General features: G+C 38.7%; 1 protein-coding gene across 1 annotated transcript in view; it reads right to left on the bottom strand.

The window, feature by feature from the left end:
• The window catches only part of PTPN20 (protein tyrosine phosphatase, non-receptor type 20), an 83277-nt gene that overhangs the window by 50639 nt on the left and 19832 nt on the right, over positions 1-12806 (bottom strand). Inside the window, exons 3-4 of the mRNA XM_014535667.1 lie at positions 10105-10253; positions 7134-7224 (exon numbers count right to left, since the gene is read on the bottom strand). Coding sequence (XP_014391153.1) covers positions 7134-7224; positions 10105-10253 — 240 coding nt within the window. The remainder of the gene's footprint in view (positions 1-7133; positions 7225-10104; positions 10254-12806) is intronic.

A 12806-nucleotide genomic window follows, 5' to 3' on the forward strand; every position in this document is an offset into this window, starting at 1 on the left:
CCTTAACAACTTTGAGATCTTAAAGCCAATTATTATTACCCAAGGCATTTTCCTTGGCAAATTCTGTAACAGAGATAACTCATTGGCTTTCAGTAGTTTTAATGTTAAAGTACTATTTTATTTTATTTTTCTTTATAAAAAAACACACACAAAAAAACAGGAAAATAGGAGTGCCCCTGGGACCTGGGAGTCAACGTTGGAATGTGGTCCATTATTATTCAAGAAGTGTCCATTATCATGGAAACATTAGCCTTGTTGCCCAAACCCAGCCTGTATATTTTCCTTGTGTCATTTTCACCAGCTTCCAAAGAAAAACAGTCTGGAGCCTATTCTATAGCATCCATGAAGATATGGGGCTTGGGCCAAGAGGCCACCCAAAATCAGGTGGGGCACGCCTTCTCTTAAGCTATCCTTTTTCTCTTCATGGGTATAGAAGTCCCAGACGCATCCCCAAATTGAGAGAAATGGCTCACTTATCCAAATTTCAAATGGCAGACCAGGAAACAAAAACATGGCAAAAATGAAACTTTTAAGAATGCTCCTGAGAGCGGGAGCCCATTTTATCACAATAAAGGCGAGAGGCAAGAGACCTAGTAATTAATGGGCTGGGGCCTTTTTTAGCTATCTTTACCTCCCTTTGTCTAGGCTAGGGGAATTTTCCTAGGACCTGTGTTATCAGCCACATGAACTGCTAATATTCTCTCTCTCCACTCCCACATTCTGTTTGCTCTGGGGAAATTCAGTAATGGCCTGGCCACCTACTGTTTCTTTTCTATGAAGATAAATTAGAGGCATGCTTCCTACAGGGGTGAAAATGGGGTGTAGGCATTTATTAACTTCAGAATAGTTCTGAGACAGTCTCTAAAATTTCTTACTAATTTATATCTTTTTTGGAATATTTTTTTGAATGGACTAACAATAAACAAATTAAACCAAACAACAAAGACAGATAAAACAACAATCAACAGACACTCTTATATATGATATTCACAAGCATGCATAACACATAGGCAAGACTTAATAAATCAGAGTTCATTTCATGGATCTTTCAGATGTTTTACACTGCCCAGACTTACAGCCAGAATGGGGCCCAGAGGGCTCCCAGGTGGGGTCCCAGTGAACACCCACAAACAGCCCATTGTTTACAGATCTTATCATATTCTGCTCCCCATAGCACTGACTGGAGTCTAAAGTCATTTTAGCTAAAATCTGCCAGTCCCAAGGCGTCATATGGTAATTTTCAGACAAAGCATTAAGGAGTCCTTTTTTAAACGGACTGTCAGCCCCATTTTCTCTAGTTGATGAGCCTTCCCACACTGGAGGCAGCGGACTGGGGGCCTTAGGTATTACAGTTTTACAGGCTCTACTTTGGGAGGAGGAGGGGGTGATGGCAAATCCTCCTGCCATTCTGTAGGCTTTTGATCCTCAATATGAAGTGGGCAATATACAGCTCAAACAAGAGCCCATAGTTAAAGATTACAAGGGAGTCAACCTTGGAATGTGGTCCATTATATACAGGCTGGGTTTGGGAAACAAGGCTAATGTTTCCAGGATAATGGGCAGTTCTCATTTTCCTTGAGCCTGATTTCTCCTTAAATTCCTACCTACTTGTTCCCAGAGATAAAGTCTACAATAATGTTTTGTGTTTTACTCGAATATTTCCCCATTATAACCTGGCTAATTTCAGAAATGTCCCTGTCCACTTACGGTCATGACTCTGAAGCTGGCACAGGCTTGTGCATTCGGCTGACTTCCACTTCCACTTCTTTTTCACTCTGGCGAACCTTCTCCTCAAGTCCCTGTTCTAGGCGCCACTTGCCGTGATCTGTGCAGCGGGTTCAGGATGACTTGCAGGAGGGTCAATGACACAATGAATACACTATACAAGAAATATGAATTCTGGAAGGCATAGGGGGCCAGGTAGAAACCTCTTTCATGAAGAGGCTCACCAAGTCTGGTCCATTTGCTTTTATTCACTTTGAATACACATTTGCTCTTTAGCAATGCATACAGGCAATCAAAGGTAAAGTTTGGTATACAATGTAAAGATTATCAGCTCAGGAAATTGACTCGAGCCATTGCAATCACAGCAGGGCAGACTTGTCCATTGGCCTTCCAATGTCTCTTTTGCACTTTTGTGCTAATTGCTGTTTGCTTTAGCCTCCAGCAGGTAATTAAAACAATTATGTGTACTCTGCAAAAAAAGTCTTTATGCAGACATATGTTTCTATTTCTCCTAATACACAGGAGTAGAACTGCTAAGTCATATGGTAGGTAGATGGTTAACTTTATAAGAAATTGCTAAACTCTTCTGTAGTGGGGGGTAATATATTACTAGAGTTTTAATTTGTATTTTCTTAATGACTAACAATGTTGAGCATCTTTTCACATATTTGTCACTTGTATACTTTCTTTGGTGAAGTGATTGCTCAAATAGTTTGCTCATTTATTACTGGGCTACTTGTCCTCTCGTCAGGTGTAGGAATTTTTATATATATAAATGCAAGTCCTTCATCAAATGAATGTTGAGAATGTATTTTGCTCCAAGTCTGTTACAAACCCTTTAATTTTTATAACAGTGTGCTTTGGAGAGCTTTTTGTTTTCATTTGATGAAGTCCAATTTGTTTTCTTCTTTTATAGTTTAAGGTTTCTGTGCCCTATTTAGAAAAACTTTGCCAAACCCAAGGACACTAAATTTTTCTGTTAGGTTTCCTTTAGAAGTTTTATGGTTTTAACTCTTATTTTCAGGCCAATAATCTATTGTGAATTAATTTTTATAAAAGGTAGGGTCATAGTTCCTTTTTTGGTATAAGAATATGCAATTGTCCAGAACTATTTGTTGAAAGACACTGGCTCCCTCCTCCTCGTGTAACTGTAGAAAAACATTTGATGAGACATGTAAACATCTCTGAAAAGTGGAAAACTCATAGAAATCTAAGTCACCATCATCATTAGTCAGTTCTCAGTAGGCCAGGAGTCAGAGAACCTGACTTGTGGTACACACCTCCCTCTTTTATTAGCCTTTAAAATCTCTTTTAACCTCAGAGCTTATTCCCTCATCCATAAAACAAGAATAGCAATATCTGACTATTCTACTTTAGAGGAATTTTACATAGATTATGCATTTTTTAAAATATATTTTATTGATTTTTTACAGAGAGGAAGGGAGAGGGTTAGAGAGTTAGAAACATCAATGAGAGAGAAACATTGATTAGCTGCCTCCTGCACACCCCCTACTGGGGATGTGCCCGCAACCAAGGTACATGCCCTTGACCGGAATCGAACCCGGGACCCTTCAGTCTGCAGGCCGACGCTCTATCCACTAAGCCAAACCGGTTAGGGCTAGATTATGCATTTTTAAAGTGCTTCATAACTTGTAAAGTGCTACAGAAATGCAAGATATTGTCTTTACACATGAAGATCCCTGGACAACATGATGAGGCCCATTCTCACTTTTCAGGAACATAAGTGACTGCAAGATGAAGCTGTGCAAGAAAATGCTAATAATCAAGGGTACAAATTATGACTGCCTTCTGAATGTTAACATTAGAAACCCTTTTACTGTTGGTTATAAATGTAAGGGAAGTGGAAAAACAGCAATAATAATTATTTAGAACACTGGAATTTAAAACATTAGAAAGATTGAAAATCAGAGCAATTATTTTGTAAAAAAAAAAAAAAAACTTATCAAGAGTAATTTGAACAGTGTTTGCCTCTTCTTTTTGTCACATGACTAAAAGCTGACTGAGCATCCCTAACCCTCGTGATCTGGCACACTGCATCCCAGGCAGATCACATCCCCACTTCATCCTCTGCACTTACACTGCTGTGGAGCAGCACCAGGAGCACCTTTAATGTGAAGCTGTTTGCCAGCATCACTTCCTCTAGGACACGCCCATCTTTCCTGTCACACTTTCCTCATTTATGCCAATGAACTCCTCTAGACCAGTTCCTCTGGCTTCATATCTGGGCTGTCTTCAGTAGTGGCCATGTCAGCCTTTTCCTGGTCAGCCATTTCTTCTGTAACTATTTCTGTTCTATTAGAATTTTACTGCCAGAATTACCACTTTTCCTTTTTCTGCCTCAGTGTCATCTTTGTTGGTCAATGTCGTCTTTTGATTATCCATATCCAGTAAAATGTTATGTCGGTTTACCACTGAAAGATGAGGAGGCAACACAACCACATGCTTTGCTGTCTGTGCATGAACTGAGTGACCAGCACACAGTGACCAACTACTGACATATTTAAAAGAAGTGACATGAGTCCTGGCCTGATGGCTCAGTTGGTTGGAGCACCATCCCATTCACCAAAAGGTTATAGGTTTGATTCCTGGTCAGGACACATACCTAAGGTTTCAGATTGGATCCCCAGTCATGGCCTGTACGGGAGGCCACCGATCAATGTCTCTCTCTCACACACTGATGCCTCCCCCCCTCTCTCTCTCTCTCTCTCTCTCTCTTTCTCTCTCTCTCTCTCCTTGCCTCTCTTTCTAAAAATCAATAAAAAAAATTTTATCATAAAAGAAGTGACATGATTGGTCACTGATCAGGATGTGCATCTGTACTCACATAGTGATCTGTGGAGAGGAGAGGTAGAAGTGAAGTTTACACCTTAGGCAATTATTCATAGTTAATATAGTGACACTACTGAAATTTGAATCATGCTTTTGAGGGGTGGTTGTTACCTAGTGAAACACATTAACTGAAATTTGTGCTTCTTGGAGCCATGCAAAGTGAGGACTGTCTTCACTTGCAGTGTCCCAGGATGCATGAGTTCCCCATTTAGTGGTCTCAGCATTTGAAGAGAAAGGAAGATGTTATTTCTGTGGCTTTCTTCATGTAATTCTTCATGGACCTTTTCTGTTACTTCCAAAAATTATGGTGAAGAAATCAAAAAAAACTTTGTATGATTGTCACTGTTAGGTCTGATCAAATAATTGAATCGATATCCCTTGGGAACTGACCTTTAGGCCACTTCGCAAGGGACATTCCCTTTCGCTTAGACCACATTCCATTTCACTAAGACCTTAGCCTTCCCCTCCAGACCTTCCTAGGATCCAGGCCTGCTCAGAGAATGCTCTGCCAAGCAGAAGCTCACCTCGAGTTCTTTACAATCTCTGACTCCCCAACCCTGGGTGCTGGCACCATTTGGGGGCTCAGCCCATCTGGTTTTCCAGATGACCTAATACAGTCATAACTCTTTACCCCTTTTGGCCTTGTGCATTCCTCCTTCGGCAACCCTAACAGTCACTTAAGTGAGTTTATTTTAAATTAAGTTACACTGTGGTAAGAGACAGATAAATCAGTGAACTTCAAAATAGAACTTAATCGAATAACACCTGATTTCCTTTTCAGAAAAAGTAAAAAACTTGTAAATAATTTTCCTTAGTTTTAATCATTTCACTTCACTATTTCATATCCTTGCATCTCTTTAGTTGTCACTCTTCTTGTACCCAGAATAAAAGTTCAGCCAGGTCAAATGTTAAATGTACCCCTATCCCATGATGAGTTTCTGCTGAGCTCCAGAGGCTCATTTAGGCCTGCGTGCACTCAGTGTGCTGGGGTTAATGGCATGTTTAGGGCAGAAATTATAACACTGAACCTCTAACTTCTCAGAGTAACACCAAATTGTTGGCATTATCTCTTAAACTGTCTAATAATGGTTCATCATCCTGATTTCAGAAATAGTCATCAATGCACTCTGCACTATCCTTATAGAAGATAGAATAAATTATTTTTACTAACTTGGGAAGGTTATTACTTTTATAATCATAAAGTTATTTGAGATCTGAATGAATCAACTAAACATGAAGATATTTATTCAAGGTGGCAGCTGCTGTGTTCTACTCTGATTTTTATAATATCCACCTCAGGCCTAGTGACAGAAACAAGAACATAAATAGTTAATTAAATCACAGTTTGGTAAGTGGGGGAGGGTAGTCACAAGATGGTAGAGACTTTTGGAAAATACCAAACCTAGCTTTGAGGAAAACAAGGAAGGTCTGGCCAGGCTAGCTCTGAAAGACTGCAGGAATTACCTCAGCAAAGAAGGATAGATGGTTCTTACAAGAACCGCAGGTGCAGAGGCCTGGAGACCAGAGAAGGAGAATGATGAATTCCAGAAACCAGAAGAAGTTCCATGGGAGAGCTGAGGCTAGAGAGGTAACAAGTATGCCATGTTAAAGAACTCTGCCATGACAGGAACAGAGAGGCCAAGCGGTCTTAAAAAGGACAGTTTTTCCTGTTCTGATCTGTATTTCAGGAAAACCATTTCTGGAGTTACTGTGAATAGAGAGAGTGGGGGCAGTGCAGATAAGACCAGCTGGGATGCAGCGGGCTCACTGGAAGCCAGCAGCAGAGATGGGAGAGGATTCTAGAGGTATTAACCAGGTAGAATCCAAAGAGCACTGTGACTACTTTTGGATATTGCAGGTGACTTGGAATTTTCTGCTCTGACAGCTTGGTGGTTGCATTAAATAAGATATATAATAAAGGAAGATCAAATTAAAAGGAAATATGGTAATTTAATTTAAAAACTATTGACTTTTAAAGGAATGTAAGGCATAGAATGAGCTGGCCTCTGTGTGTTTTTCTGCTCTTTGCATGGCCTGAGACAGATGAATCCTGTGAGGAACCAGCCGGGTGGGGAGGGAAGTGGCACTACATTCAATCAGCAAAGGGAAGCAATGTGTAGGGCCCTTTGGAGACAAAGGGCAGCCTCCTATTGGCAACTTTATTGTCCAGGACTAAGACTGTAAATAGCACCATTTATTTGTGTGTCTGAACAAAATGGCTAGGGAGCTGGTCAGGGCTTCTTGTACCAGAAGTGACAGATGTCTTAAACTATTAGACTATGTTTTAGCTGGTTCATGTCCTGAAAAATAACAATAAAGGCATAAGAACAGGTTGAAGGACTTCTGTGAATAACCCTGTGGCTGTGGCTGAAAGAAGTACCTGGATTGAAAGACTTAAACTTTACCATGTTCTTGCATATCCAAAACATATACCCAGGCCACCGACTGCTCACTCCTCATTATGGCCACAGATCAAAATGCCTAAAAGCCATACAACCCACTTTTTATTTTTTTCCCAAATGTAAACAGGAAAATAATCAAAAGCATTTTTAGCTCACATGGAAGGATGTCTCGATATCTGTTTTTGTCTCTGTTGCATGATTCAGTCCCACAGTTGAACTCATAATGCATATTCTTATTGTCCAAAGCCTTTGGAGGTAAGAAATATAAGTCATGTATTTGCTATAACAAAAAACATCTGCCTTTGTCTACTGTTCATGATCCTAAACACTCTATATGACATGACCTGATATTAATGTGTTGTATGAATAATGGAAAAATCAAATCCCCTTTTAAAAGTACTATATGAAATATCTCAAACTTCAGATATCAATAAACAAGTGGCTTGATAAGGAAATGTTAAACCCTTAGAGATTCTTCTTTTGCTAGAACTTCAATAACTTTTAATTTTTCTTTAAAAAAAGGAAATATAGAATAATCACTTCTTAGGATCTACCCAAAATCTATCATTTTATAGACAAAAATAACAGCAAAAAAATATATAAGCATATAAACAAAAAATATAAATAGTCTCACAATTTACTACTTGCCCCACAAAGAAATTACAGCTGGGACACTAATTAGAGAATTCTTCCTATGAAAATAATTTCTTTACCAAGTATAAATCTAACAAACATTTATTGTACATTTAGAATGTATTTATACTGTTCTAAACTTTAGAGGACAAAGATGAATCTGAATGTGAATATGGCTTCATCCTACATGAGTTACAGGAGAAGTTTAAGTGGCGGACATGTGAACATATACAAACACACCAGTATGACTGACAGCACTAGACATTACCTCAAGGTATGGGGTTGGTTGGTAAGACATACAACATGTACAAACACACCAGTATGAATGAAACCACTGGACTCTACCTGAAGGTATTCGATGGGAGGGCAGACATGCGAACAAGTACAAAGACACCAATTTGACTGATAGCACTAGACTTTATCTGAAGATATGGGGCTAGAGGGGTGCACACGTGAACATGTATATCAACACTGGAATAAATGACAGTACTAGATCATATCTGAAGGTATGGAAGGAAAGCTCTATAAAGTAATGAGTACTTGAACTGAGCTTTCCTAAGTCATTAGAAGTTACTCACATGAAAGTCTGTGTGTGTGTGTGTGTGTGTGTGTGTGTGTGTGTGTGTGTGTAAGAAAAGAACAGAGGTGAGTGGCTATCATTCCAGGTAGGAGGACAAGAATAACGAAATTGAGGTATATATGTCCTCTCAGGGAAATAGGGGGTAGTACCCAACATGAGCACAGAGCACATGATGTAGCCCAATGGGAAACTGAAACTACCTGGAAGGCCTTGTTTCATTACAAAAGAAATCAAGATATAGCTAGTCGTTTTCTATTAGAATATTGGTGGATAAAACCTATACTTTCAAAAGCTTTTCAGTAACTCCTGGGTGGCCAACTTGGCACCACCAGTCCTTAAATAGGTGTTGGCAACTCCTGCCATGGGTAATGAGGCACAGTGAAGGTGTTAATCAGTAGGATAATATAATCAGATTATCTTTTTAATCTTTTTTGCAAACCAATTTTAAAATTAACCTAGAAAAAAATCTGTAGGAAGAACCAGAGCAATTTTGTAAAATAAGAGCAATGAGGAAAGACTAGTCTTAATAGATGGTAAAAATACTATCTAGCCATGCTAATTAAAGGAGTGGAGAACTCATGGATAAAGACAAAATAGTGTGGTGATTGCAGGGCTTTAGTGGTGGAGCTGGAAGAGGGCATAGAGAGGATACATAGTGATGGAAAAGATAAAAATAAATAAATAAAAGAGTTTGATACCAGTATATGAATAGACAAATCACTGGAAAAAGTCCAAGAATAAATTAAAGTGCATGTGGGGCTTCAGTATATGCTAAAGGTGGCATTTTATATCACTGAAGAGAAGTTTCCACACAATCCTGAGATACCTGGATAGCTATATAATGCTGGGTGCCTACACAATACCTTCTAATAAATAAAATTCTAGCTGGATCAAAGATTTACATTTGAAAAATCATCAAATTATTAGAAAATAATCATGAAATAATTATTATGATCCTAAAGTAAAAGGGGAATTCTTAAAAGACACAGAAATCCCTGAAGTCCAAAAAGAAAAGCTTGCCATATTTGACCACTAAAAATACCTGTCTTTTCTTAGTCAATGTGTGTGCGCACACATGTGTGTAACATAACAACAAAGTCAAAAATGTACCATCTATCACACATACAAAAGGGATAATTTCTTCATTATTGGTAAGCTTATTAATGGATAAGTAAAGGAATAAACAGAACATTGGACAAAGAATCGGAACTAGCAGTTCACTAAAAATAAATATGAAAGGCTTAAAAACATACATAGAGCTATTCCTGTGATCTCAAATAAATGTCAATTAGATCATCAGTAAGAAATCATTTGTCATTTAAGAAATGAGCAATGATCCAAAAATCTAGTAGCATTAAATACTGGTTGCTTGCTAGGAGTTTGTTCTAAGGAACACACACACGTATGTACAGGCATGTGAAGGGGTGGATGCTGTTCACAACAGCCAAGACGAGACTGATCTAGCTATCCACCCCAGGTGACTCTCCAAAGAAAAGGTCTTTATTCAGGTAAGTAACCACCATGCACACAAAAGAATGAGCTGGGGCTATATGTGCTGACATTATATTTGGGAATCATATCTTCTATGGAAAATTATTTTTAAGGGAAAACAGTAAGTAAAGTACAAGCTAACAATTTTTCTGGAAGTCTGTATGAGAAGCTTAACTAGTGGAAAGGGGACCCAAGAAGTGAGGGAAGAACAAGAGGGAGACTATCCATTTCATAACCTTTTATGCTGTTTGACTTTTTACCCTGTACCCCTGTGGCTTCAAAAATAAATTTAATATTTAAAGACAAAAACAATGTGCTCAATCTTTTTTTTAAAAAAAAAAGAAAGAAAAAGAAAAGAAAACCCCTGGTAGTGATGTGAAAAATAAATCACAAATAGACTTTTGTTAAGACCAAAATATTTACCATGTACTCCTGAATGATTTCTTGTCCTTCTATCCTTTTCTGAAGTATTTTAAAATCATTCTTGATGTCTGATTGCTCTTGAAAACCGAATTTTAATGGCCGAATCAGAGCCAACTGAGCTAAATCCCTTTCAGAAATAATCTGTATACCTAAGGAAGAGAGAAATTCATACTTGTAATTTACGTGTATTATGTGAAAGGAGATTTTATTGTTGTTGTTTTCTCTTAAGTAAATACACAGCCACTTAAGGATTAATGGGAGTTTATATTTTCAGAGGTGAAGAGTCTATTTGAAAGAAAGTATCTTTGTTTTGGAAAAATCATGATTATATACCTTGAAATTACACCAAACCCACTGCTCTTGGAGAAAACTGTAAGTGCAATAAATAAAACAGATGCAGCAGACCTGGAAGTGTTCTGATTTATAATGTGAACTGGGTGTCTGTACCGACAGTTATTCCAGGCAAGCATGTACAAGACCTGGGTGGGAGAAACAGAGAACTGTCCCCTCCCTGTGGCCAAGTGTTTGGAAGTCCCTGGAGTCTGAGATGAGAGGATGTGGAGTCCAACACACTTCTTATTAAAATGGATCGAGTGCACAGACATGTGTGTACACACACGTACGCACACACATACAAGAATAATATATGGTATAATCAATAAAACTAAAAAACAGATATATTATAAATACACATAATTGACAGGTATTAAATAGTTATACACTTATAACAGAAGAGAATACTTTCTATTTAATAGTACATGTGGAATCTCTTTTTAAATGATAATCTTTTAGGTCATGTTGACAGTCTAGATTCCACATATCTGAAATTATACAGATCATGCCCATTAACTAAAATGTAATAAATCTAGAAGTATTAAAATAATATTTTTAAAATTTCAGAATTGTGAAGTAAAATGCTCAAGTGAAACCGTTCTCAAAATCTCTATGCAAAGCCAAATATTATGAACTAAAATTAAGTTAATGCCAGCAAAAAATATACAAGAAGCAATTAAGCAGAACAATAGGCATAAATATAAAAGGTGGAAGTTTCTAAAAGTCTGCACAGCCTTGCGATCTCATCTTGTCTTGGAACACTCCTACACTTAAAAGCTTTCTGGAGAGGTGAGAGTGAGGGACTGTTGGTTGGGAGAGACATCCACAGAAATCCTAAAATTTTTCACAAATACTCCAGTCTCAGTGTGAGAGGTCTAGGAAGCCCAGAAAGGGAAATGGAATGCCCACAAGAGCAGAAGCCATTTGATCATCCTTGAGTATCTAAGAAAAATACTTAGAGCCTTGCTGGGGAGAAGCTGTGAGAAGGCAGAGGAGAAAGGACAGAAAAGATGGAATGACTTCAATTGACACAGCTGTTGACTCCCTGACACTGATTCCACCTTGGTAATTAATTAAAGCCATTTTTAATCATTCCACAATAATTCCTTTGTCAGTAAATAATCAGCAATAGGTAGGTGATTTGCACCAATGAGAAGCAAGTTTATTCAGGGCTTACAGGCAAGAGAATCAAGCCTCTGTCCAACCTCCATTCCCTGCCCACGCATACGCACATAAGCATAAGGCCTACTGTGACCATAAAAGGAATGAGCGGAGTATAGCAAATATGAAAAAATACACATGAAGAATCTATGTTCTTGATGAGCTCACTGAGCAACTCACATAATGAACCTGGAATATTTTCTATCTTTGACCTCCATTATAGGAAAAAACATATTTGTTTATTGTTCATGTCATTTTGAATTTGGGTTCTTTTTATTGTAGCCGGTCCAAAAATTCCAACAAGGTGTATAAGTCAGGTTTCAGCTATAGATAATGGCAATCATTACAGAAAGATATGTTATCTACTAGTTGGTGCTGACAACCTCATTGGGTGGATTCAAAGAGCAGGTGCTTCCCCCATTATGATTCAAAAATAACACAGCAGAATGGTCTGCCAAGAAAAGTGCCACCTTTGCCAGAATGAGGAATCTGAGGAAGCTGGACATCACAGCTCTAACCACTGGCTCCAGATGGCACTACCTGAGCAACCGCGGAGGAATTAGAAAGTCACACCACTGGGAATGCCTTGCCTGCTATGCTGTGCGCCAGCAGCATGGATGCTGCTCCACACATTTCAGTCTCAGCTAAGTGCATATGATTGGTCAAAGCCTCGCTACCAGGATGTCTGAGAAATGTCATTTTTAGTTTTTCTGCCTGAACCATACAGTGAGGTACACTAGGAGGAAGGTGTAGGTGATGTTGTGTAGACTGATCTACAATATATGCCACACACCAATCCAACCACATCCTTTCTCTAACCCTTTACACACTTGTCACTGTCCTCAAGCAAATTACAGCTCTCATCATCTACACTAATAAAAGAGAAACATGGTAATTAGCGTACAACCGCTACCCTTTTCACTGGCTAATCAGTGAGTATATGCAAATTAACTGTCAGCCAAGATGGCGGCCGGCAGCCATGCACTGAAGCGAGCAGGGAGACTTGCTTGCTGCAGACTCCAACGTTCCCTGCCTCACTTGCTGGCCTCTCAGTTGCAACTCTAAGAAACTATGTACTATGTTGCAAATAAGAAGCTAAACAAAACTCCAGAAACCAGCCGGACTGAAAGCCAGTGGACCGAAACTTTGTATCGATGTTTTCAGCAGCGAGGCCTCAGAGCTAAAGCTGGCCCAGAATAAAAAAAAAA

The sequence above is a fragment of the Myotis brandtii genome, unplaced genomic scaffold (assembly GCF_000412655.1).
Source record: "Myotis brandtii unplaced genomic scaffold, ASM41265v1 scaffold148, whole genome shotgun sequence".
NCBI lineage: Eukaryota > Metazoa > Chordata > Mammalia > Chiroptera > Vespertilionidae > Myotis > Myotis brandtii.